The sequence below is a fragment of the Xenopus tropicalis genome, chromosome 4, assembly GCF_000004195.4.
Source record: "Xenopus tropicalis strain Nigerian chromosome 4, UCB_Xtro_10.0, whole genome shotgun sequence".
NCBI classification, from domain to species: domain Eukaryota; kingdom Metazoa; phylum Chordata; class Amphibia; order Anura; family Pipidae; genus Xenopus; species Xenopus tropicalis.
The window spans coordinates 100,332,624-100,359,675 of NC_030680.2; the positions used below are offsets into that span (position 1 = coordinate 100,332,624).

At 39.8% G+C, this 27,052-nt stretch overlaps 1 protein-coding gene and 1 long non-coding RNA gene across 3 annotated transcripts in view; one reads left to right on the plus strand and one right to left on the minus strand.

Annotated features, from left to right (window-relative positions):
- The window catches only part of LOC105947005, a 36,621-nt gene extending 21,024 nt beyond the window's left edge, over window positions 1–15,597 (minus strand). Inside the window, exons 1-3 of one of the 2 annotated variants that reach the window (XR_001170460.3) lie at window positions 15,319–15,597; window positions 9,177–9,271; window positions 7,161–7,760 (exon numbers count right to left, since the gene is read on the minus strand). This is a non-coding gene — a long non-coding RNA (uncharacterized LOC105947005). Of the gene's footprint in view, window positions 1–7,160; window positions 7,761–9,176; window positions 9,272–15,318 lie in introns of those variants that run through there. The other variant, XR_001170459.3, reaches the window with a different exon arrangement.
- znf91 (zinc finger protein 91) lies at window positions 12,446–25,085 on the plus strand. Its single transcript, XM_004914039.4, has 3 exons — window positions 12,446–12,645; window positions 15,080–15,178; window positions 21,954–25,085. Exon 3 carries the CDS (start codon window positions 22,040–22,042, stop codon window positions 24,278–24,280), a length of 2,241 nt encoding a protein of 746 aa, XP_004914096.2. The 5' UTR covers window positions 12,446–12,645; window positions 15,080–15,178; window positions 21,954–22,039; the 3' UTR covers window positions 24,281–25,085.
- The last annotated feature ends 1,967 nt before the right edge of the window (window positions 25,086–27,052 follow it).

A 27,052-nucleotide genomic window follows, 5' to 3' on the forward strand; every position in this document is an offset into this window, starting at 1 on the left:
AAGGAAATTTGCATAACACCCATTTAATAATAAAGAAAAACATTGTAGCAGGGTGTGCCGTACTTGTTTCTGCCAGGAATAAATCATAGTGTTCTAATCTTTCAGTGTAAACTTGTCACTCAAATATGTTAGCACATTGGTTACTTCATAAAGAATATCAAAACACCTAAGGTTCTGTATTGACTTCCAAATAATACAAATATATGGCATGGCTTTCCTGAACAGCAGTGTACAAACTTTTGGTATGGTATGGAGAGGTCTGTAGGCCAGCACTGCCTACTCACCAAGTTGTGAAAAACATTCATAGCGGGTTAGTGGTCTCAGGGAAAACTCATATGGATATGAACAAAAAATAATTTGACAATAAAACACTGGCAGATTATATAATAAAATATAACTAGCGAGAGCAGAATGAGACAGGGAAAAAATACGCCACTATTGCTATTGTATACCCTTTCCCGGGGAATTACAGTGAATCAGTTCCATCTGCTCAGTCATCAAAAAAAAAAAACAACAACAGAAATCAATGTGACATGATAGCACCACTTATATATGAAATGATATCAATTAATTCTTTATGCACAGTCATCATAAAAGACAAGTTCTATGTTTAAAAATGGTGCAACTGTTTTCAAGTCTCCCTTGCACCAAATTAATAGACCCCTATTAACCCCAAATCTGCACTGAAGCATGCTGGGGCACTTGAGGGATATGCAAAATTTGTATGTGCATGCCAATAAAGCCTATGGCAATGAAGCAGCTCCAAGAAAAATCCTTCCTGATATTGCCACTGTCTCTCTCTGGCAGTGTGACAGTGGTCTGTGTCTGTCTGCAGTCTCAAGGGGTCAAACATTTTGTAGGAAGAAAAGTTCCCTTTAAATTACACTTTTGCATTTTACAATGCTTAAAGGGAAAGCTTATTTTATTTATTTTATAACCTTTAGTTTTGGTTAGCAATGCATGTTTAATATAATATCTGAGCATAGGTTATTTTGCATAGAACATCTTACTACTTTCAATATATTCAGAAATATACATTAATATATAATAATATGAACAGGGCATAGCCAACTCTGCTGAGATATATAAGCAACTCATACAGTGCCCCTTGAGGTCAAAGTACCATAAATCATATGAGCATGGTGGCTCAGTGGCTACAGCACTGGGTTCCTGAGTTCAATCCCAGTTAGGGCACTATCTGCATGGAGTTTGTATGTTTTCCCAGTGTTTGCATGGGTTTCTTCCCATGCTCCAAAAACATACATGTAGGTTAATTGGCTTTTTACTAAATTGACCATAGTACGTGTGAATGTGATAGGGACGTTAGATTGTAAGCTCCTCTAGGGCAGGGACTGATGTATGATTAATGATGTATGGTTAAGTGCGCATGTGCACGAAGCGCGTCAGGCATCCTGGTTTTAAAGGATATGAATAAAGACTAAGTTTTATTATATTACCAGGCACCGATGGTGGTGAGTTGTTTCTTACTGTTTTATCACTAATTGCAAGTTGGCTCTGATACATGGGGTGATGGGCCTGGGGTATACACACCCGGGCCAATTCCTGCTTTAGGTACTTCATTGTGGAATTTATCTATTCATTTATTCTTTATTTAATTTATTGCCAGCTTAGTATTTGAAATTTCTATTATAATTTTTGTATTTTTTGAAGTTTAGGGACTGATGTATAACCTCTGTAAAGCCCTGAGGAAATGTGTTGGGGCCATATATTCTATTCTGCTGCCTAATGTGGCTACTACATACTTTCTAAAAACCTGACTGTTCCAAATTCCCTCTTGCCTCCTACCTTGATCCTTTGATACCTAGGCTGTAAAGGAAAGGGCATTCTGCATCGGGGGAATATACTGCTGCACAAATTCGCATAGGAGCTAAACATCTTTCCATAAGCAGAAAGTTATGTTTCGTGGTGCACGTGTAACTTATTTAGCAGGTTGCTAGTTTGCACCTCTCCAGTAATAGTATCTGTGGCGTGATTTTACCTCATGACTGAAATGCCCTAGAATTAAACATTAAAATTGAAACATGAACAAAGCATGATATATCTAGATGTGCTGCCTCATGTGATAAAGTAAAACTAATATGCACTTATCTTATTTTACATTTGGTATATTCCATTAGTGAAAAAGGCAAATAAGGTTAAAATGGATCAACAAACATAGAACTGGTTCAGTGCCAGAGTTATGGATTTCCATTAGCATTTTTTCTAATATGTCACGTCATGTTTACCTTTTGATTTAGTTGCTCTTATTAGCAGAGGATGATGAGTTATACGTTAAGTTCACTTTCAAACAACCCCCCAATTCACCTGTACTGGCTAATTTAAACAAAGACATTTGCATAGTCATGCTGCCCTGCTTAGCATTGCTGCCATACATTTTCCCACCTTTAGCTTCCTATTTCCACTCTAGACCCCAACACTGTTCTGTTTTTAATAGCTCTGTATTTTACTCTACCTTTCCATTAACTTTCAAACTTTTACCAGTGAAACACCACTTACCATTTCACGTATTCTATGTCTACGTAGTTGTAGACATATTTATAAAATTGTTTTGGTACTCTATGTCATTTGTTTGGATTGAATAAATTCATAAAGGTTTGGGGGAATCAGTTTGATTCCTCACTTACAGTACCCGGCCACTAAAATTTGAGGGCTAAGTACATCAGTAGCACATACCTGATATGGGATATGGCCATGATTATTATTTTTCAACATTTGTTTGTATTTTAATATACTGTTTAATAAAGTATGTCTTTTTATACTTTAACCACCTAAAGTGAGACCCCTATTTGTGTATTTTCCAGTTCTTTTAATGGTCAGTTTTTGTACTGTACTGAGCTCCTGGGGGAATTTCCCCCTGATAAGGGATGGTTTAGTCAATTAGTGCACCTCATGAACAGCTTTGGATTTTTTCCTTTAAACTTGTCACACATCAACCAAAGAAGCTTTTGGCTGAAAAACTGTCCTGCAAAACTATTGCACAGTAAATTGCCTTTGGCGATGCAGATTTCTAACATCATCATAAGGCAGGAAGAAATGTCTATAACTTTGAAAGTTAATGATGTATTATATCTTGTTTATTTAGGCAATGTTATCTTAGTAAAATACAGCTCTAGCAATTATAAGGGCTTCCATGTGACTCTAGCAAGATAAAGAATCTGGAACTCTGCTATTTTTAACATTCTAATACTGAGTGCTGATAGTTAGCACTTTCTTGCCCCCCATTTTGCAGACTTAAAATATACTGGCCATTGCCATGGATGTCTTTTCTCTGACTGCTATAAGATTTGTTGAGAGTAGGCTAAGGCATTCCTATATAATGCCTGATCGCTGATAATAAGCATAAGTGAAAAATGCAGAGGACTATCAATTACCATTGACAGCAATGAGAAGCACCATGTGAAGCTTCTAACCCACAATGACCTGTGGTTATTCCCCTAAATTCCAGATTTGGAATGCACACCATATAACATTAGTGCCTAAAGTATTAGTTCCAAGAGCCCAGTTATTAGTGAAAAATTTGTCATCATTATCATTTATTTATATAGTGCAAGGGTAACAGAATGAAACAATGGGATTTAAGGGATAGAGAATAATTAACATATAAGGTTAATTAAAAACAACATGAGAATGACTATTTATGGTATGATGACTTCTGATAATACAGGGTGCAGCACATAGGCTTAAACAACTTATTAGGTTATGTAATAAAAGGTGCAAAGTTTGCTACCAGTCTAGTCACCTATAGCAGCCAATACGCAGGTAGCAATTATTTATTACAAATGTAAAATCAAACAACTTATTGTTTACATATGGGGGTAAATCTTTAGGACAGTTTGAAGATTTAAAGGGAAGACGTAGCAGGGAATTTCAGAGCCAGGCATATTTACCAAAGTGTATTAAAGGGTATTTAGTATTTATCAGTCACCCATTTGGAAGCAAACATCTTATTGGTTGCTACAGGTTACTGCTCTTGGGCAAGCTTTGTACCTCTTATTACATAAGGGGGAAAATCTTGAAGGACCGTCTGAAGATTTGGAAGAGGAGGACATAGCAGGGAATTCCAGAGACAAGCATATGTCCCAAAGAGTATGTTTACAGGGTAACCCTTTAGAAATAAAAAATAACAAAAGTGGTATAAAGGTGATACCTCTATTGGCTAACTAAGATAATCATAGCAAGCTTTCAGAACATTTTAGTTCCTTTTTCAAGCTGATTAAGAGTATTTAAGCTTAAATTTAATTCAAAAGGAAATATTGTATTATAATACAGAAATAGTTTTTCTGCTTTTATTGATGGTTCTCTCTAGACTAAAGAAATGACTAAAGAAAAACTGGAGCTTATTTATATATAATGATGCCACGTGCCCCTCAAAACACTGGATCCACACATCTGCCAGATTCAATGTGTTTAACAATATAAGTGAGAGGCCTCCAGATTATGTCACACGTTTTTATTATTTCAGCTAAATTTTCCCACAAAAGCTAAAATAACTGAAATAATGGTAATACATAAGGCAATGGAAACACTTAAAGCCAGGGAGCATGTGCAATAGGGGTAGAAACTGATGAGAACTGTATTAAATACTGTATCAAACTGTAACAGTTTAGAGAGTAAATAAGCCAGTAAGCTGACTGCTATTGGGAACAGAGGGAGAAAAAAAAGTAGCCAATTTTTACACTCTAGTTTCTAGAAATACAGTTAAGAACAAAAAATAGAAATCAGCTAAAAAAGTTGTTAGTAGTGGTACTGTATTTAAAAGGAATGGTTTTGTGAAGTTAAACTACCAGTTTAAAAATTACCAGTTATGTATTTATTCCCTTTTATGAACTAAAAGGTCCTTATCTGCATACCTTTCTGGCTTGTCATCTAAATTAGAATGAATTGTTTGGAAGTTAGAACTGTTTAAAGCTAGCTGGGAAACTGGTGTGGTGTTTGTGTCACAAATATCAATCAATGGTTGCTCTTCCAAGGGCTGCTCTGATTAGTCACAGTGTAACGTGTACAAATATGAGTAATTGGGAACAGCACTCTAGAAAAGTGCAGTTTCTACAGTGTTTCTTGGAAAACCCTATTATAGTATGGACAAAAGGTGCAGGAAGCAGCTGAAAAGCATTACAGAGGGGAATATATCCACATTTTGTGATATTTGCATTTTTCATATCCTCTAACAACCTCTAGTGGTTTGTATTGGTACTACAGCTACATGAGTAGTCCTGTTGTGTATTTAAAATATTCAAAAACATGGATCACATCAGCATTTAACATTAATTATTACTAATGATAACATGTATATAAACACCAGCAGCCGTGTATTCATGCACAGTGGCATTGCTCTCAGTACACAACACAAGGACACTGATGTATTTGCACATGAGCACAGACATACACACACACACATTCATTCGGCCTTTGTGCTGTTTCCCTGGAAACAAGACTGCAATAATATACTTGCTGCAAGTCACTCCATAAAGAAAAAAGTTAACTCTGTCTATGCAAGGAAGGAAGGACAAGCACAGGCATACAAGAGAACTGCAAGGCAGCCATGCATGGAAAGAATATAATGTGGCGTTGGCACAGGAACCAGAGAATAACAGGAGGCCAGCTGTGATGCTGTTAGCCTCTTGTTTCTTCACTAATGAGGGGCGATTAAGAGTTGGCAAGACCTGTGCACTAAGCAAGACACAGCTCAGCAAATAGCATTGTTTCCTTTTTCTTTTTTGCAGAATACCCAGTGTGGGAAAATCCAGAGTGTTTGAGTGGCATTTCCTCACAAACCCTTTCATTGTGCCAACCTGAACCTTTTCATATATGAGAGCCAACTACCAACAGAAGCGTCTCAGATCCTCATAGCTTTCTCACAGCCTTTGCTTCTGCTACATTGTTTGGTTGTCAGATCCTTTCTGCTGAGGTGCACGCAGCTCAACCCAGTAAAACAAACACAAGGACCACGGGGTGCTCACTTTGTTAACCCAAAAGTTCGGTAAGGTGTCAGGACCCAGAAAAATTCTTTAGCCCTATCATAAGATTGATGGAGTATCAAAGCAACTATGCTGACTATGAATACACTGTAGTTAAAAATCTTACTTCAGGCTAGCAGGTAAATACTGAAGGCTTTAAGAAGGAGCACATTCTAATAAAAATGGAGACCACAAATGACGTGCGTGATGAATTTTTACTTGCCAAATTATTGTGCCCATTTCGCAAAACAATCCACCAATGGCAAAACGCAGAAATTTGGTGCAAATCCATGCTTGCTTAGCACTAGATATTAGTGGTAGGAAAGTTTTTGGAGAGAGTAATAAGGTATACAACACATGAATATATTTCAAAATGCAATACACTGTTTGTACCAGCATGGTTTTATGTGTATAAGACCTTGCCAGGCACATTTAATTGCCTTCTATGAGGAGGTGAGCAGAAACCCAGACACTGAGGTGGCAGTGGATGTGCTCTACTTATATTGTGCTAAATCATTTGAAACATTTGACACAGTAGCACACTAATGGTTACTGATTAATGAAAGGAAAATTGTCCTGAAACTTAATATTTTTACTTGGATAGAGAATTGACTGAAGATTACAAAGAGTACAAGTAAATGGAAAATTTTCTAATTGGACAAGTGTTCTTAGTGCAGTACCACAGGGGCCAGTCTTTGGCCCTTTTTAACTTGTTTATTCATTAAGGTGGGCATTGCAAGTACTGTGTCTGTGTTTGCTGTTGATACCAAACTGTGCAAAGCTATAAATTCCATGCAGGATGCAGGTTTTTTTCTCTAAAGAAAAGGTGCATTAGAGGACATTATAGACAGATAACTGCTGATCTTTTTTTGTCATAGAAAATATAAAAGAACCAGAGGCCATTCCTTTAGACTTGAGGAACTGAAATTCAATTGAAGCATATGTGTTTTTTCACGGTGAAGGCCATGAGGTTGTGGAATGCCCTGCCGTAATGGCATATTCCATTAATGCCTTTAAGAGTGGTTTGGATGATTTCTTGAACAACCATAATATCTAAGGCTACAAGGATCTTAAGATCTACATTTAGTATAGGCATTGCTATATATAGTTTATATATGCAAGTTGCCTTCCTCTGGATCAACTAGCATATAGGCATAAAAGGTTGCTCTTGGTGGACGTGTGTCTTTTTTCAACCAAACTTACTATCATCTATCTATCTATCTATCTATCAACCTATCCATTCATCTATCTATTTGCCTCTCTGTCTGCCTCAGTCTGTCTAAAAACTGCTTTCCCATCATCACGGTATGACATCTGTCAGTGACATTCTTAGATTATCCTACAAAAAAGCAATAGCTTATATGAACACAGTTCCTGAGGTCAGCAGTTAAGAAACTTGACATCTGGGAACTTCATTAATCCTAGAATTTAGGTTAGAAAAGACAACTGAACCCAAAGCTGGCATACTTTCATGAACGTGTACAAGAAATGTGCACAAGGAAGAAGTGTAGTGCTATAGCACAATAGTATAGATAATATTCTGATCTTATTGTGAATATAGACAACATATGCAGAACATGAATTACATTCTATCACATAGGTAAATGATAATATTAAATTTTCCTATTTTTCATTTTAAACTTGTGGCTGGTAAAAAATACTGTCAATGTCATGGTGAGGCAGCAGACAGATGGGCAAATGGAAGGGTTGGGAAGCAGGTGAGGGTGCAAGAGCTTCTTGTCTCTGGTGTCAGTACCTCTTGGCCCAGCTCTGTTTAAAGACCTTGAGAAAATAGGGTTCTTGTAATTACTCATGGAATAGAAATGATGCTCCCCTTCCACAGCCAGCAGTCAGAAATGGCAATATACTGTTTTTCCCAATTAAAATTTTTACCTGTTTTCTTGCTTTGTTTACACAGCAGTGCTCAAACTCACTCTTGATAAAGGATTCATTCCTCAGGATTTCACCACGAAATTTGCACATGCTCTATATAAAGTTATTTGCAGCAGAGCCTCAGACTAGAAACAGCTGATAGCTGTGCAAAGGCAAGTGACTGTCAGTCATGTAGTGTCAACATCTTAACTGATAAAAATAGACACTTGAGTTGCTGCCACCACAACATTAAAAAGTCCTTTGCTTGGAAGGGCAGTGTATAGCCCCTAAGCTTAAACATGCTACCAGCAAGTAAAAAGTTAAGGGAATGAGACATAAGCTACACATGGATAGGCAGCCTAGGGCCTGCCACATGCTAACTTCCAATATTTCTGCAGCAGCTCCAGGGAGGAGGGGGGGGGGCTGTAGTTCTGCCTCATCTCTAGATTGTGGAAGGTGTCTGCATCTTCATTAGACAAATCACAAAGCTTTCACAGTTTACAGATATGGCAAATGTTTTACAGTTAGTGTGCAGTCATGGTTTCAGACCAGCACGCATGCTCACAGTCTGGCACAACAAAAAAATCAGTGATGTGCAGGCTGGCCTGAAACTTGTGGGGCACGAGGGTTCTGGCCTGCAAAACACTACTTTTGTGGGCCAAACTCTTCATGGCCTTCCTCGTTTGTGATTTCAGTGTGCTGCTCTTCTACCTTCTGCTGATTGTTTGCGTATATTCTTATGCTTGCCTTGCCTCACCCTTCTCCAGTCAAGTCAGAGCTTGGCGGGGCAGGCATATGTATATGAATAATCATGGCTCGCTGGGTCAGGTGTGTTATGGTCAGGTACAGTTTAACTTTTTGTAAACACACACATCACTACAGGAAATGTATGTATATGGTTATGTAGTGCTAGTTATATATGCAGGGCTGTACAATCAAAATCACTAACTCAGTTTCCAGGTCCATGCCTGGCAGCAACCTGACTGGCCAAGTCACTGATTATAAAGTAACATAGCCATTTAGGTCCTGGAAAAAGTAAAACTGACTATTGCATAGTCCCACTTGTTCCAAACACCAAGGAAAATTGTGTGTGTGAAAATTTTGCCCTCTGATAATTTAATATTTCTCTGCCTTTCTTTTAGAAGGGATGACTTAGCATGGCAACCACAACTTTATACATTTCAAGAAAGGTCCCCCTTTGCTCACAATCCCCAAACCATCGGCACCCATTCATATGTAATATCCTGCTCATGTAATGTATACCACAACTTATTCCAATTTTAGTTATCACTAGTACCACTCTATTTATTTATTACTGTGGTTTACCTGAGCTCTATTTTGTCAACTTCTTCTGGGGTGATGCTGCCCAGGTAGTTCCTTATTATGCCAGTTCCTTATTATGCCTGTAAGTGGAGGTGTCCCTGCAAAAGAAGGAAGAAGGAAAAGAATATATTAATCCTAGCCAAACAAATCTTACCTGTTTAGTAACTAAATATAAACATAAATGGATCTCCAAACTGCTTAGCTATCAGGGATACAGTCATGATTTTTATGGTGTAGTTTTTATTTCTAAATGACACTGTTCATATAGCAAATAATTCACTCTACCATTTAAAATTTTAGTCTTAATCCAACAAACAAATGTATTTTTTTAGTTGTAATATTGGTGTGTAGGCAGCCATCTCTGCATTGTGCCTGACCCTGAGTTTTAAAAAAAGCCAGAGCTACACATCAGAACTGCTTTCCGATAACCTATTGTTTCTCCTGCTCATTGTAACTGGAGAAGTCCCAAGCCGGATTTGGATTTTTTACTATTGAGTGTTATTTTGATATCTACCACAGGTGTCAGGTAGCTGCTAGCTTGCTACCTCCCCTTTGCTCTGCTTAGTGGCTGCTGGGGGAGGGGAAAGGAATGGAGGGGGTTCATATCACTCCAACTTGAAGCAGAGCAGTAAAGTGTGACTAAAGTTTATCAGAGCACAAGGCTGTGGCACCCTGGGGAACATAAAATATAAAAAATTCTGTTTGTGCTTTTAAAAAACAGATTTCAATGCAGGATTCTGCTTGAGAAGCTCTATTAACTAGTGTGTTTTGAAAAAAAAACATGTTTTCCCATGACAGTATTCCTTTAAAACAAAGAGGAAAATAGAAGTTAAAGCACAGCTTAATTAGACATGACTATCATTATTATTATTATTAACATTTATTTATAAAGCGCCAACATATTCCGCAGCGCTGTACAATAAGTGGGTTTCATACATTGGACATACAGAGTAACATATAAAGCAATCAATAACCGATACAAGAGGTGAAGAGGGCCCTGCCCAAAAGAGCTTACAATCTACAAGGAGAAATGGTTGAGACACAAGGTGTGGGAATGGGTATGACCAGAGTTGTGAGAGGTGTGGCACAGGGTATTGCTAAACTAGATTAGGGTAAGCTTCTCTAAATAAATGTGTTTTTAGAGATCTCTTGAAGGCAGAGAGATTGGGAGAAAGTCTGACAGTTTGTGGGAGCGAATTCCAGAGAAGGGGGGCAGCCCTTGCAAAGTCTTGAATGCGAGTGTGTGAGGAGGGAATGAGAGAGGAGTTGAGGAGCAGCTCAGTAGAGAAGCATAACAAGCGGGTTGGATGGTACCTAGAGATAAGTTCAGAGATGTAGGGTGGGGCAGAGTTATGAACTGCTTTGAATGTAAGAGTCAGGAGTTTGAATTTTATCCTGGATGGTAGGGGAAGCCAGTGCAGGGATTGGCAGAGTGGCACGGCAGAGGAGGAGCGGTTGGAGAGGTGTATGAGCCTGGCAGCAGTATTCATTATGGACTGGAGAGGGGACAGTCTTTAGAGGGGAAGGCCAATTAATAGGGAGTTACAGTCGTCCAGGCGAGATATCATCTGTTTGACATTAGTCGCCGCACGACAAATCTCCCTTGTCGCGGGTGACTAATCTCCCCGAAAATCCCATCCCACCGGCTGGAATGTAAATCGCAGGTGGAATGGCATACACGGCGGCGCGATTTGCCGAAGTTACAGAAGTTGCCTTGAGAGGAAACTTCTGTGACTTCGGCAAATCGTGGCGCTTCATATGCGACTAATCTCCCCATCTGTCAAAGCCCTTAGAGTAATTCAGGCTACACAAGTTCCTGCCATGTTAGCTGGAATTCACAGTTTGCCAAAATACCATAAAGTTCTGAGACAGAAGGTATCACCATGAAGTATCACAAAGACAGTAAAAAGAAACAAAGTCAGAGGCAATTGTTTTCCTAGCTTTCCCATTTTTCCCCAAATTTACTTGTGGAATGTACTTTAAGCAAATAAGGCCTATACTAAGGCTGTCTGGAGAGAACGCCCTCAGCATCACAAGTGTTAAACATAATAGGATCTAGTAAAATTATTCATATTATTCCTCTGTGACCAGTTTAGCCTATTCAGCAGCTAAGGGAACAGGACAAAAATGGGTGCCACAGTTTGCAGAAACACAGAAAGAGTTCCAGTTTAATAGGAAAGGTTATCTTATCCTAAGATAATCTATGATAATCAAGACCCTATAAACATTCTGGAAAAAGTGTATTGTGTTTGGCTTTCATGCATGCATATATGCATACTCAATGGACATTCCAGCTGACTTCTCACCATAAGGGTTTCTGGCAGAACAGTTCTTTCCCATGTTGCCCTAACCTTAGCATGTGGGGAATCGCTGGCAGCCAGCTCACATCTTCATAATGTTACACAATGTGCTCTGCCAGCTGGGGCCAAAATTATTCTTAAATACATGAACAGAAATTTAATTAGCCACCCATACTATAACTAAAAGATCTGCAGTCACAGCACCTTCTGCCTGCACTCAATACATGGGTTGTGCTTCCAACAATCACTGCGAAATGAAAAGATAATCTTTATTATCTCCTTGTTTACACAAGGCAAGCAACATCACAAGGAATACTGGATGTCCCACTTAGAGTTGTTTTCATTTGACTTATTTTCTATAGATTTCATTAAAATAAATTAGTACAGATTATTATGACCTGGGAGACAAAATGAACTACTGCTTATTTTTTCTTTATTCGTGATTGAAAGTAGCTTTATTGTTTCTCATGAGAGCAACCCATAGATTTCTGTGAAATGCTGTACTTACATGTGGCCCAATTTTAATCAAAATAATAATGCAATGCTTGAGTATTTTTACCAAGTGTTTGCTTCTGAAAACTAGTTTCTCAGGCATTGCAAAACATACTTTTTCTAAACTCACTTTATTTTTAGCCATTAAGCTGAGTGTCATACAGCAGAGTGGCTATCCAACCTGATGCCTTTGAACTGTTGTCGATCGACAAGTTCCAGCAACTCCCTCTCCCCAGAAAACTGTTGGGGGCTTTGGGACTTGTAGCTCAATAGTAGCCATGGGGTCACTGGTTCAATATTCCTTCATACATGAAGGAATATTGAACCTTCATGCAAACCCAGCAAACTGTGTTTTGGGTGCTAGTACCCACTCACTGTAATGTAATGCAAATAACTTAACCCTGTTGCAAAAATGCCATAACCTGTAAAGGAGCAGGCAAGGGGGCTAGGACCCTGCAGCAGACCAGGGAGGAGGGCTGCCAGGCAGCCATTAGCAGACAGCTGGGCTAGGCTGAGAGCAAGAAGCAGCAGCTAAGGGAGCGCTCAGCTATGGGGGAAACAAATTGGTTCGGGAACAGAAAGGAATCGGCCCAGGGGAAGCCAAAGGCATGAGCGGACCGGCCCAGACACAAAGCAGGCGAGCAGGAAGCTAAAGCAGGGATTTCCCGAGAGCAAGAACCGTAAGAGAAGCCAAGTCAGAACCATAACAATCATAATAAACATTCACTTACCCTACATTACTCAGGAAAAGGCAGGGCTACAAATAGCCTCCCTTACAGCACATTGGCCACATGCCAAATAGCTTTAACCCGCTGAGAGCCGGACAAAATGTTCACTAACCTGTGAAGCACCAAGTTAAATGGGACTCCACCCTGAGTATTCAAATTACATTTTGTATAATGAACGTACATTTCAACTTCCAATATACATTATATATTCTCAGTGGTTTTAAAGTTATTTGCTAATGTCTATTGAAGTCAGAGTCTCTCCACTGCTGGTCCTGACTTTAAAAGCCAAAGCCAACTCTGCCCTACACCTGACTCCAGTTCCCACAATGTCTTGTGCTGTTAAGAAGCATGCAATATAGGGCAAGATCAGTTATATCTAGGGCAAGCAACAGTTATCTTGTTATCTCACATGAAAACTCATGAATTAGATTCAATTTGAAGAGAAAAAACTTTTCTCCAAATTCAGTTCCAGTTTTTTTCCACGGACTTCAATAGTTTTTATGTGACAAACTTTGAGATACGTTTTTCTGAGTTGAATTTAGTCCATGAGTTTTCTTGTGATAAACTGAAATTCAGTGTTTCTAGTTGAATTGAATATGGCCCTATTTTTGAAGAAAGTAGCAGTGCAGAGAGTAGAAATAGACAGTAAGCCAGTGTTTTTTTAATAGCAATTATATTTAAAATAATGAAAACATTTTATTTAATGTCTCTTGAAATTAAATTTTTCATTGTGTAGATTTTTATTTTCTTTCATTGTTTGGGTTTTCCATAAAACAGAGACTGCTTGTGATCCAGTGCACTGTGGCTGCTCTAACACAATTTAAGCATTTACCATTCTGTTCTGTTCTTTCATAAACTCTAAACCCAAATATTTACTATTTATAGATGTGATGTTCAGGCTGGCAACACAACATCAAATGCGGGCAGGTGCGGGTTGAGCCCTTCTGCTTCCCTCCCTGCCTGCGGCCTAACAGCTACCTACCACTTCCAGGTCTGGCAGCATCTATTTATAGGCATGCGCCTGCCCCGCCCCCCTTAGTAATGTCATAGGCAGGATGGGTTCGGTTCTATAAATAGACGCAAAGCCGCGGGCCAGGTAGGGTGCGGACATGAAAAATAGTTGACCCGCACATCATTATTATAGATGTAATAAACTTCTGATGAGCTTCAATAACATATAGCCTTGGCCTTGTGCCTCACAATCTCCCAGTACCTTATTGCCCCTAAAAAGTGTCTGTCACCAAAAGTGCAGAACCCATACTGTGCCCCAAAGTGTTTGAGTGTTTAGACAAAAAGAATATCCCCAATAGGGAATGTGTGCCAATCATAAACTCACTGGGACAGTGTCAAAGGCTGAGGCACACACATTTATATGCCATATTCAGTTCAAGGCCCTTGAACTGAACCAGACAGCACTTGCCAAAGCTTCAATGCCCATTTCTAAGGGGCACCAGTAATTATAATGTGGATGCCAGTACCCATTGCTCTCACTGTACAAAGCAATGAGAAAGCAATTACCCATTGTTCTCACTTCATAATTTTATGGAATTGTTGTTACCCATAACTCTCACTGTATAATATGCTGGGTTACCAGTGCCCACTGTTCTTGGATTATAATATGCTGCTATTATTGCTGCTGATCTCAGTGTAAAATTACTAGTATAACTGGCTTTATTCAAAACTGGCTGCCAGTGTAAAGATGGGTATGAAACTGTGGCATTGTTATATACTGGCTGCCAGTGTAAAGATGGGTATATGCACACTGACAAAAAGAAAACAGACCCAATTCAAAACAGTGCACTCAGGCAAAGTCTTAACAGAAAAAAATAGCGCCTATATAGCTCAATAGAACCACATATTTACAAAATGATATCTGTAGTAGTAAATCAAATCAGCTGGACTTGCTGTGGTTTACTTGAAGATGTTTCATTGCTTTCTAGGGTATTTATTCCATGAAGCTCTTTGTACAAGTCATTCTGAATTGAGAGCCAATTGGATGACAGGCGAAACGTCTTCATAAAAAACACGCAAGCCAGTTCCGTTGATTTGACTTATTTCTACAGCATACCTCCCAACATTTGTAAAATGGAAAGAGGGACAAAAAGAAATGCCATGCGTTTTTTGACCATGCCAATTTTTGCAACCACACCCCCTAAATACCACTTCCATTTAACAAAATTTGGCAGGTTATTTAAAGTTTGAGCACATTTCTGGGGGTTTTGGGGTCTTGTTTTATGTGTTATTACAGTTTTGCTTAAAAAAAGGTGAAATTGCCTCTTAAGCTGCAGTGCAGGTGTAGCTTGTTGAGTTTCTGGGCTCTCTGCCAAAAGCTACTTGTTTAATTAAATTTGTGAAACTTTGTATCTTTTTTTTGCATTCTGTGCAGGAGATCAAAGGGAAATGAGGGACTTTTCAGAAAGAATCCGGGACTGCGGCTGAGCTGTCAAAATTGTGACTGTCCTGCGAAAATCGGGACAGTTGGGAGGTATGTATATATTACAGGTACACTATAACAGTTCTCCTGCTGTGTAAAAAGCCTGCATATCTGTGATATAAATAAAGGACATTGCTGATAGTAACTGTGCACAGTACTTAATAAAAAAAGTAATAAACTTTCCATCTCACCACTCCCAGCAGAGCTGAAAACAGAGCAGGTATTTTAGGCTTCCACAGCCAGACTGTCACCCTTTTTACCAGGATATTTTCTTGACTGTCTGTTTAAATCTGCATACCCGACACGTGTTTCACCCGCCTCCTGGGACTTTTTAAAGGCGTTTCAGTTTGCTTCTCCACAGCAGTGTCACTCAATATGGGGTCCTCAGCATACAATTTAGTACAGGTATAGGACCCGTTTTCCATGCTCGGGACCAAGGGTATTCCGGATAAGGGGTCTTTCCGTAATTTGGATCTTCATACCTTAAGTCTACTAAAAAAACAATAAAACATTAATTAAACCCTGTAGGATTGTTTTGCATTCAGTAAGGATTGATTATATCTTAATTGGGATCAAATACAAAGCATTGTTTTATTTTTATAGATAAAAAGGAAATCAATTTTAAAAATCTGAATTATTTGATTAAAATAGAGTCTATGGAAGATGGGCTTTCTGTAATTCGTAGCTTTCTGCATATCGGGTTTCCGGATAAGGGATCCCATACCTGTACTCAATATGGGGTCCTCAGCATACAATTTAGTTGCTCCCGTGCACACGTGCCGTTATTTATATTATAGATATGTGGGCCTTTTACACTGCAGGACTGTTATAGTATGCCCATATGAGATATGTATAAGCTTGCCCCACACTGTGGAAGGCATGTACCAACTAAGTGAACTGCTAGCCCCCGCCAGTTCTTGATCAGAAACTTCTGTGTCTATGAAAAACATTTTATTACTTACATCCTATGCCGTTATTTTTCATTAAGACTATGCCTGAGTGCACTGTTTTGAATTGAGTTTTCTTTCTGATAGAGTGTATCTATGTGTTAACCCGTTGTGTACTGACAGTTATTTTGTGGCCAGTATGAAGGGTTGTCAATAGTTATGGCACCATCTGTGTCAAACTGGCCATTCTTCCTATGGATGGAAAGCAGTGTCTCTCTCTGCTCTGTCAGTAAGGAATTTGTATGAACTGTTTGCACGTTTTCTGTCTGTGTGGGAGCTTTGAGAAAGTGAAATAAGCATTACATATTTGTGCTGGGCATGTGTTCTGTCACGTGCCAGAACACCTTGGCTTCAGGCAAATTGTTTTCTAAATTAAAGGAATGTGGGCTCATACCTCCATCTACAATAAATATTTAGGCCAAGTTTATACGTCTTCCAATCAATTCTGATAAGATTGTTGATGCATATTCAGTTTGAAAAGGCCACTGCCCATCTCATTATGAGAATTGCTGACAAGTGCACACTGGACATTATCTACTATATAGATATATTCTATAAGCTAACATTGTACCCTGAAGAATGGTGATGGAAACCAGATATAGGTGCCACATCTGTGCTTCAAGCCTGTGTTCATCTGTCAGAGAATCTAGTTTAGGCAACAGGGTCATCTGGAGGTCTAGCTATATGTATTTGCTTAAATTAATTAAAGGAGAATGAAATCTTTTGAGGTACCAATTTTAAGGCACCAACCAAGTGACTACAATCTCTCCTCTTCTTACATACTACCAGGTATCCCCTTACTTGGCACATGCCCAGGTTAGATTTCTACCAAAAAAAAAAAACTTTTGTGACATGTATTCAACAAGGGATGCACCAAATTCATCATTTTTGGATTCATCAGAAAACTGAATACTTCATAAAAAGAGATTTGCCTAAATGAAAAATGTTTGGGTTCTTCAGCTATAAAGGCACATGACTTCAATACCTCAGGTTTGGTTTCACCGATACAGACCAATATGCATTTACTATGGCTATCAATTTGGGAATCAGGCAGGTTTCAAATTGTCATCTTTAGGATTAGGCCAAATCCTGAATTTGGTGCATTTCTAGCTAGCACTTAAAAAGCTTACCTTGCTATAGCAGGGCTCTAAACTCTTACTAGGCTCACTTCCTGAGTCTGACCATTACCCTTTAAAGCTGCATCCATAGGTGACGCTGCAAATCATGGGCAGCAGAGTGAACAACTACTTGGTGAAGAAAACCATTCATTAATTTAGTATTTTCTCCACTTCCATGCCCCTCCTGAGCACTCCAGCCAATAAAAAGCAGCCAACGCTAAAACAAATCCACCTTATGTTCTACAGGTTTGATTCCAGTATTTTGGTAGGCTACTGTTTTGGAACTGACCAGGGTACCTACAAATTGTTGTTCTTCTTGTTGTGTCCTTAGTTCTCTTTTAATGCACTGTGCCCTGGAAGTTCATTAGACTACATTTTCACTCCCTGCCTTTTGTTTGTCGCTTTGGATCTGCATGTGCCAGTTCTGTCCTACTCAACATTTCATTGAGTGCTTCTTTAGGGGTTTGTCTTATTCTTGGCAACTTTTTATTGGCCCTGTCTACGAGAAGTCATTGCCTCAAACAGGTCTGTGAACTAGCCTTGTTGTCTGTTTTGTAAATCCGTTGCTGAATGAATGAATAAAGGGCTCAGCTAAGTAACAGAATTTGCATGGGGCAACTATACATTGTAAGAAGAGCAAAACAGAACTAAGAGAGAAAATGTTTAATAATTTATTTAAATATTCAATTACAGATGAACTAAGACAGAAAAATATTTGTATGTATGTATATCTTTATTTATAAAGCGCTACTTATGTACGCAGCGCTGTACAGTAGAAAACATTAATTCAAACAGGGTGTTAAGATAATAGATAAATACAAAGTATAATAATAAATACAGATAAATACAGCAGCAATAAGTTAAGAGTCGAGGACACAAGAGGAAGGAGGTCCCTGCCCCGTAGAGCTTACAATCTATATGGGAGGGGTAACTAACAGACACAAATAGGCAAATATAAGTGCTGTAGGACACAGTGGGTGACACTACAATATAAGTGCCAGTTCCCAGATCAGGTGCTGGGCGAGTGCTCCAAAAGGTAGTCTTTAACCTTAGTTTTTATATTTCCTTATTTCCTCACAAAAATATTTAATATTTTTCCTGTGTGCTTAGTGTTGGGAGACACGCTCTAATTTAAACTTCTGTATGATCCCAACCCATAGCGTCAGGCAATATTTGGCAGTCAGTAGTCTAATAGCATTTCACTGGTGATGATTTGGAACTGATTTTAGAGACCACAAAATAGTCTAGCCAGGTTTGAAAAAGAGCATAAAAAATTACATATACAGTTTGGTTCAAAACTATTTCAGTAAAAAGTGTAAACGCACTTTGGGTTAAGAGATATGATTGCAGAATTTAATGTTAACTGGATTTCTATCATTATGTATTAACATGGGCAAAATTAAGCTCACTTTATGAACCCATAGCCACCATTCAGATGTTTGCTAATAATATTCTAAATGATGGACAAGCAGGCAATCCTCATCACTCAAGATGTTGGAAAACAGGAAAGGTTGCTCAAAAGCAGTCTGATAAAAGATGCCAGCTTAGCTCCATATAGACAGTGGCATTCCAAGAACCTGCTGGGTCCCGCTGCAAAAGTCTTTGGAGGAGCCCGGCACAAACAATGCCACCTGATGGCATGCCTGCTACTAGATTGTAACTAGTGGATAAATAGGAGGGAGGCTAGGGGGAAGAGGACTGCAATACAGCAGACCCCACTGTCCATGCCCCTTCCCCTTTCAACGGTGGTGTCTGTTGTATTTGTACTTATACCAATGCCTCACACCTCCCAACATTTGAAAAATGTAAAGCGGGATTGAGAAAATTTGTATCTTTTTTAGCGTTCAGTGCAGGAGATCAAAGGGCAATGAGGGACTTTCAGTAAGAATTCAGGTCTACGGCTGAGCTGTTAAAATCGGTAGTGTTCTATAAAAATCGGGACAGTTGGGAGGTATGCTGCCTTTTGACCAAGTTGGCAGCTTATTGGTCCAATTATGAGGCCTTCCTATTTCCTGCCTGAACATCAGTCAAATGGATCTGTAGGTTATAAAATTGTCATTGTGACCTTGGCCCCTTAAGAATCTTATAATTGACCTGAGGTCAAGCAATTATATCAGCCAAAATTAGTGCAGAATATGTGTGTAGCCAGTTCAGGCAAAGATCCTCTTGTGCTCTTGTTTGGTGATCTTGCCAAACAAATGGCTCTTTGAGTGCATACCCAGCTTTAATCACTGCATTACATTAGCATGTGAATGCTTAACCTATGGAACAGAACCTGTGGCACGCCACCGAAAATTTGCCACAAAAATCGGAAGTGATGTCACGTGATGTCTGCGCCCTCTGGAAGTGACATCACGTGCATGTGCGTTTTGAAGTCGCTGAATGCTGCCTGTGCATGCGCACAGAGTGATTACTGCAGAAAACTAAAAAAAAAAAAAACCTAAAAAAATCAGAAAAAGACGACCCTGTGGTTGTAAGGGGGGCTCCCCCGAGTGCGGGGGGCCCAGTAAGACCCAAATTATAGGGCAATTTCAATAAATCTTGAGAGAATAAGTCAACTTACCACTATTTTGGGAACCTAAATTGAATTTGCTGTGGGGCCCACTGCACACAGGTCATATTAAATATGTCTGACTAAGGGGTATGTCCTTGAAATGTTACACGCTTAAAGGGAAACGAAAGGCAAAATCACTTGGGGGTGCCAAAATGTTAGGCACCCCCAAGTGACTTTAACCGCTTACCTCGTACCCCGGGCTGGTGCCCCTGTTAGGAGAAAACAGCACCAGCCCGGGGTACCTGGAGCGGATCGCTTCCTTCTTCCGTTGCTGAAATGCCAGCGGTGGGCGCATGCGCAGTAGAGTGAAAAGCCGACTTTAATGTTTAAGTTCGGCTTTTCACTCTACTGCGCATGCGCGGCAGCGAATCAGGAAGAAGGGAGCGCCGGCAGCTACCCCGGGCTGGTGCTGTTCCCTCCTCACAGGGGCACCAGCCCGGGGTAAAAGGTAGGTGGTCAAAGTCACTTGGGGGTGCCTAACATTTTGGCACCCCCAAGTGACTGACTTTCTTTTTCCTTTAACTGAAAATGAAGGGGTTATCCCTCTTGTATCTAGTCTTGTATGCCAGTAAATTTTTCGTTTTATGCAAATTGAGTGGGTGCTAATTCCGCAGACTGAGCCCCAGATTGTTTTAGCTCAGGGGTCCCCAACCTTTCTTACTTGTGAGCCACAGTCAAATGTAGAAACACAAGCATCATAAAAGATCATGGAGGTGCCAAATAAAAGGCTAAGATTGGCTATTAGGGAGCCTCTTTGCACACTATCAGCTTACAGGGGTTAGTGAGCAACATGTTGCCCCGGAGCCACTGGTTGGGGATCACAGTTTTAGCAAAGGAGGCCAAGGTGTGATGGTTAGGTATTGTTCTCATAATAAATATGGAGCGTAATTCTTTCTATTCATTCATATTTATCCTAATCTGGGTGCCCTGAGAGAAAAGGTTGAGAAACCCAGTGTTCTACCTCTGCAATGGTAGTTGGACTTGTGAGCCTGCAGTGAAACACCTGCTGATGCTTATCTATGTTTCTTTTAAATGCAAAATTGAAAAAGATATTGATACTGCTGAGAGTGGAGAAATCTGTGACTGCAACTGATGAAAAAGTTTGGTTATAGTGCCCTCTGCTGCATTTTGTGAGAAGTGCAAGTATTATGAGTACTACTATTGTGCTAATTTATTATCCTTTCAGATAGAATAGTGCTGCTCAGTTTTAGTAGCAGGGACATTATTTTGTTTGTTGACCAGATTGTACTTAAATCATAATATCAGACAAAGAAAACTATGGAGCCTGAAGTGTGTGTGTGTGTGATGGGCCAATAAAATCCACTGGAAGAAATTGTGTATTAAATAAGGATTTATTAAATTAAATGATCAGAAATGCGAACATCCTATGGTATTCCTAAATCCTCATAATCTCTTCTTTTGTTACTCTAAAGCAGTCTCAGACTGGCACTGGCATATGCCAGAGGACTGCTGTAACTTGCCATAGACTGGCACTTTGTATTGGGCCTGTTTGTGACTATATGGGTCTTTGTGTATTTAATCAGCCAGTCAAGTGCCCCTGTATTTGTCTTCCCAGTGTAACCCTGTGTGGCATATGAATTTAAGGGTATGTCTTAATATGACATAATATAATTGTTTCACAGATGAATGAAGAATGATATCCCTACAGTGAGCACCAACCATTTGGCATTTTGCTGCGCTACCACCATTAATGTGGGTATGGTCTTAAAAGCTCTTGTGATAACATGGGTGTGGTTTAAAAAGGGGAGTGGCCAAAATGGACTTCCGTTATCAGTCCTCCACTATGTAGGCCAGAAAAATTCCGACCCTTGGTAACACAGAAGTTGGACAGCACTGGTCTAAATGGTTTGATATGATTGCTATAAAAACCAGACATATTTTGGTAGGAGTAGATACATCCAAACAGAGCTACCAAGAATTATTCATGTAATTTTTTTTAACTGATACTGGAGGAATAAAAAGATACATACTGATCCAAAATTCAACATCCAGGGTTGATCCTTTTAGCAAACTGCAAAAGTTTCTTGAGCTCACAGTCCACAGACCAGTCTGTCGAATAAACAGTTTCTTTAATAGCCACTTTGTTCCTATAAATGTTGAGCAGCTTGAATTTCACATATGGGACCTTTCTAATATCTTGATTTAAAATATGTAAAAACTGTTTTTCTGTTTTTTTTTAACCCCAGGTGGCTTTCCTGGTGCAAATGCATAAGGGCAATTGTAGCCTCCAAACTCAAGGGATATGAATGGTGACTAAGAAGAAAAGGTCCTAATGGCCTCCAGAAAACATGAAAGCCTTTTTTTTGCAAGTGCTAGTGATTCCAACCCAGATTGGATAAAAAATGAATATAGCAGTGAACTGAAAAAGAACATTGATCTTCAACAGACAGTCCATAGAACAGAAAATCCATGTGAAATATATACCAAATACTCTGCTACAAGTGTACATCTACCTGTGGGCCAGCGCTCTAATAAACTAAACCCAGTCTGTTTTTCTATTCATAAATGCAGTGTCTGTGGGAAGCAGTTTTCTCGGAAGTCAGACTTGACAGTGCACAAAAGGATTCACACGGGTGAAAGGCCTTATAAGTGTTCATATTGTGGAAAGGGCTTCTGCCAGGCCTCCATGGTACGGCGACATGAGAGAACTCATACAGGTGAAAAACCCTATCAGTGCTCTGACTGTGACAAGTCATTTTCTCGCTCCACCTCCCTACTGATCCACAGGAGCAGGCACACTGGGGAGAGGTCCTTAAGATGTGACTGTGGCCGAACTTTTATTAACAAGGCATTTCTTCAAAGGCATCGGAAGACTCATATGTATCAGCCACATCCTTGCAATATTTGTGGTGAAGTTTTCAAAAACCAACTCGGTCTCAGGGTGCACAAGCGTAGCCAACACTCTGAGAAATCTTATAACTGCTCTGAATGTGGAAAATGCTTTGTACAAATACACCTGTTAAAGAAACACCTAAAGAAGCATGCCGATGAATGCCCTAAAGTGTTCCGCACAAAGACAAGGGAAGACACAGCTGATTCCTTTAGTATACAACAGACTTCTCTTTGGCATCTAGGGGAGAAAAAGCTTAAACCTGAAGAAGAAAATATCCCTTTGGACTGCTCTGCCTCCCCTAGGAACTCTGTTTGCCTCGAGTGTGGCAAGACATGCAGCAACCCTACCTCATTACAGAAACATCAGTTGTTTCATGGCCAGGGATCTCTTATTTGTGCAGAGTGTGGAAAAACCTTTGTTCGGAAGTCTGACTTGACCGTTCATTTACGAATACATTCAGGGGAGAGGCCTTACAGTTGTTCATACTGTGGAAAATGCTTTTGTCAAGCTTCCATGTTAAGACGACATGAGAGAACACACACGGGTGAGAAACCCTACCAGTGCTCAGAGTGTGATAAATCTTTTGCACGTTCTACTTCTTTGCTTATTCACAGGATTGCTCACATTAAAGATAAGCCATTTAAATGCAAGTCTTGTGCCATGACCTTCTCCAACACCACTCAGCTTCGTCAACACACTAAAACACACAGGTCTTCTATAAAAGTCCCATGCGATATGTGCAATAATTCATGTGGTCAGGCTCATACGTGCAGCCTACATGGCTCAGGGCAGTTAAGTGAAGATCCCTTTCTCTGTTCTGACTGTGGAAGGACTTTTAATAGTGATCTAGGATTGCAGAGACACTTACTTACACATGCCCAGCAGCCCTTTCCTTGTAAGATATGTGGTGTTGTTTTAAATAGCCGGTTTGACTTTAGAATCCATCAGCGCAGTCATCCACCTGATAGGCCATTTATCTGCTCTCATTGTGGTAAAAACTTTCCACGCTTAAACCTTTTACGCATTCACCAGAACACCCACACTGGTAGCAGACCCTATGAGTGCTCCTTTTGCAAAAAGACATTTTCAGACCCTTCTACCTTGCGTCAACATCGGCAAAGGCACCAAGGGGTGAAGCCATCTTTATTTAAAGATAAGGCTCTTCCTGTAAATCAGGAGAGTTCCAATCCCACAATAAAAACACATGGCTGCCCTTCAGTATGTCCAGAGTGTGGCAAGACTTTCAGCAACCCTTCAGCATTACAAAAACACCAGCAGTCACATGAGAAAGAATCCTTACTTTGTGCTGAATGTGGAAAGAATTTTTCCAGAAAATCAGACCTAACAGTTCACTTGAGAATCCATACAGGTGAGAGGCCTTATAAATGTTCATACTGTGGGAAGGACTTTTGCCAAGCATCCATGGCACGAAGACACGAAAGGACCCACACAGGAGAGAAGCCATACCAGTGTTCAGACTGTGAAAAATGCTTTTCTCGCTCTTCCTCTCTGCTGATCCACAGGAGCAAACATATTGATGCCAAACCATTTAAATGTGTTTCCTGTGAGCAGACTTTTTCTAATGCAGGCCAACTACACGTTCACTTAAAGACTCATGAAGAAAATGTAAATAATCCTTTAAAGAACAACCTCCCTAATGAGAAACGACAGGTTCATTAAAACATTTAGCATTTCATATTTAACATTTGGAATAATGATTATAATGATGAAGGTTTGCTGATATGAGGAAGTTTCCAGGCTAATGTAACGCACACACATGCACACACCAAATACATACATGCTATAATTAATCTCCTTTGGTGATTTAAGGTTGCCATAGACTTGCCAATAAACCCTTCTGACTAGGCCCCTCTACACCGCGTTGGGTCTACTAACTGATATCTGCCTGTCTATCAGGCAGGTAAGAACATAATTTTGGACATGGGGCACGCCAGTGAATGGCAATAATGGGTCATCTTTTACACCCTGTGGTTTATGCCTTGTCTGAAATTTATTTTTCTTATTATATATGCATTAACATAGGGCCACAGGGGCAAGAGTTATGCTCTGCTATGAACTGGACTAGTCTAGTGACCCAAGTATAGCCATGGCAGTTGCCCAGTATGCCAATGAAAAACACAGTGTCCTGCCCCTAAGTGATGCTCACCTTTATATTTATACCGGTATATTATAACTTTGTAAGGCTTTTGTGAGTCCCTGAGAACAAACTTTATCATTTAGTAGGTTGATAAAAAATGATCACTGTATATGTCATTTGGTAAGGCCCATTAGTAGCCATTATCGTTCCAGCTAATGCTTGTTTGGGTACACTTTTGGTAATGTTCAAAATTTTAATTTATTGAGTGCTGTATGATGTTGCATATGTGTGTGTGCACAGGGGCCCTAAGCATATCTAACTCTAAGGGCTCTGGCACACGTGAAGACTAGTCGCCCGCGACTAATCTCCCTGAAATGCCATCCCACCGGCGAGAATGTAAATCGAAAGGAAAATGTAAATTGAGAGGAAACTTCTGAGATTTCGGGGAAATCGAGGCGGCGCGTATGCCATCCCACCGGCGATTTACATTCTCGCCGGTGGGATGGCATTTCGGGAGATTAGTCGCCCGTGACAAGAGAAATTTGTCGCGGCCGACTAGTCTCCCCATGTGCCAGAGCCCTAAAGCTGGGTTTGTGTTTCAAATTGTCTTGGATAGCTCCATTAGTATGCATTGAATGCAGGGCTTGAACTAGGGGTAGGCAGAGTAGGTGGCTGTCTAGGGCACAACAGCATGGGGGGTTGCAACATTACATTACATTAACATTTATTTATAAAGCGCCAACATATTCCGCAGCGCTGTACAATAAGTGGGTTACATACATTGGACATACAGAGTAACATATAAAGCAATCAATAACCGATACAAGAGGTGAAGAGGGCCCTGCCCAAAAGAGCTTACAATCTACAAACTTAAAGGTTAGTTAGTTACTCCACAGTGCAGGGAACATGAGCGAGGCAGCCAGCAGTGGGGGTATCACCGGTGGCAGCACATGGAAGCTTGTGAGCAAATAGTAGTGTGGGATTGAGGGAGGCCTTGTGAACAAACATCAGCATTAGGAGTGTTCAGTAGATATTGGCCATGCACTGGTTGCATGTACAAAATCTGTCATGGCAAACCAGCTAGTAAAAAGCATACTGGAACCCATATGCTAGGTAACAGATGAGAGGCAAAATAATGGCTGCTTAGTTGGTAAGCAATTAACTGGTAAAGGCAAGAACAGCCTCATGTCAGAGCAGAGAGAAAAAGCAAAGTCCAGTAACAGGCCTAAGGGCAGGGCAGGCAGCAAAATTCAGATAACCAGCCAGGGGTCAAAACCAAAAAAATCCATTAGAGATGACAGGATCAGAAACTCATGACTGAAGCAAGAAAAAAAGAACAGAAGAGCCAGGAACAATAAATAGGTCCAGCATGGAGCTCAATAATCAAGCAAAATTAGAGTAATGGCACACAGGCGATTTGTTCCCCATGCAAATTGCCTTTAGTGCAGTTGGTAAAATGTCCAAAAATACTTTTGCACTGCAGCCTGGAATAGCCATTTGCTCATTAGTGCAGTTCCATTATCTCACAAAAAAAAGCTCTCCTCTGCATTTTTACATGATTATTCTATTCTGTTAAAGTTGATAAGGCAATATAAAATTATTTTGTCTTCAATATAAAATTATTTTGGGGTATTTTGTTACCTGCACAAAAAAACGATTTTGCACTGGCAAAAAAATGCCTGTGTGCCATTACCTCTAGAATAATGAAGTTGTTTTTTAAGGCCCTAGATATCTAAATTAATAGCAAGTGGTCTTAGGTTGGAGACAGAAGTAGGAACTTCTTTTAAACCTCTTTTAAAGAATAAGCAAAAGAGCCTCCAGTGGCTTTTGTTTGTATGAAGGCAGCTTGTGGCCTCTAGCCTTCACACAGGTAACTGGATTCTACATATAGTCATATTTAATAGTCTGGGCACCTTTGGTAAAATTAAATTTAACCACTGAAAGAAGTTGATGCAGCCTCTGCAGGCAGTGGCATAGCTTTTTGCAGTTATTCTTCTTTATTGTCTCCCTCCTTTGATTAGAGTAACATGGGTTCCCTGCCCATGAACAATATATGTACATGAATATATTATAATATATGTACTATGGACATCAGTCAGTTCTGGAATGGGAAAGGTTTTACAATGTAATCTTTTAGAGCAAAGCATGAGCTAGTGCTTAGTCCATCGGCGGAGGAGTGAGGAGCTGCAGCCATACTGCATAAGGCATATGCTCTTCCACTGATGAATGGTCACCTTAACACTAGCAGATCAATTGATTCAAATTTTCACACACATGCCATTTTATATAAATTTTTCTTGGCTAAATTCAGCAAAAATATATATTTTCTGTTGCCATATTAACCAGTGGTACAC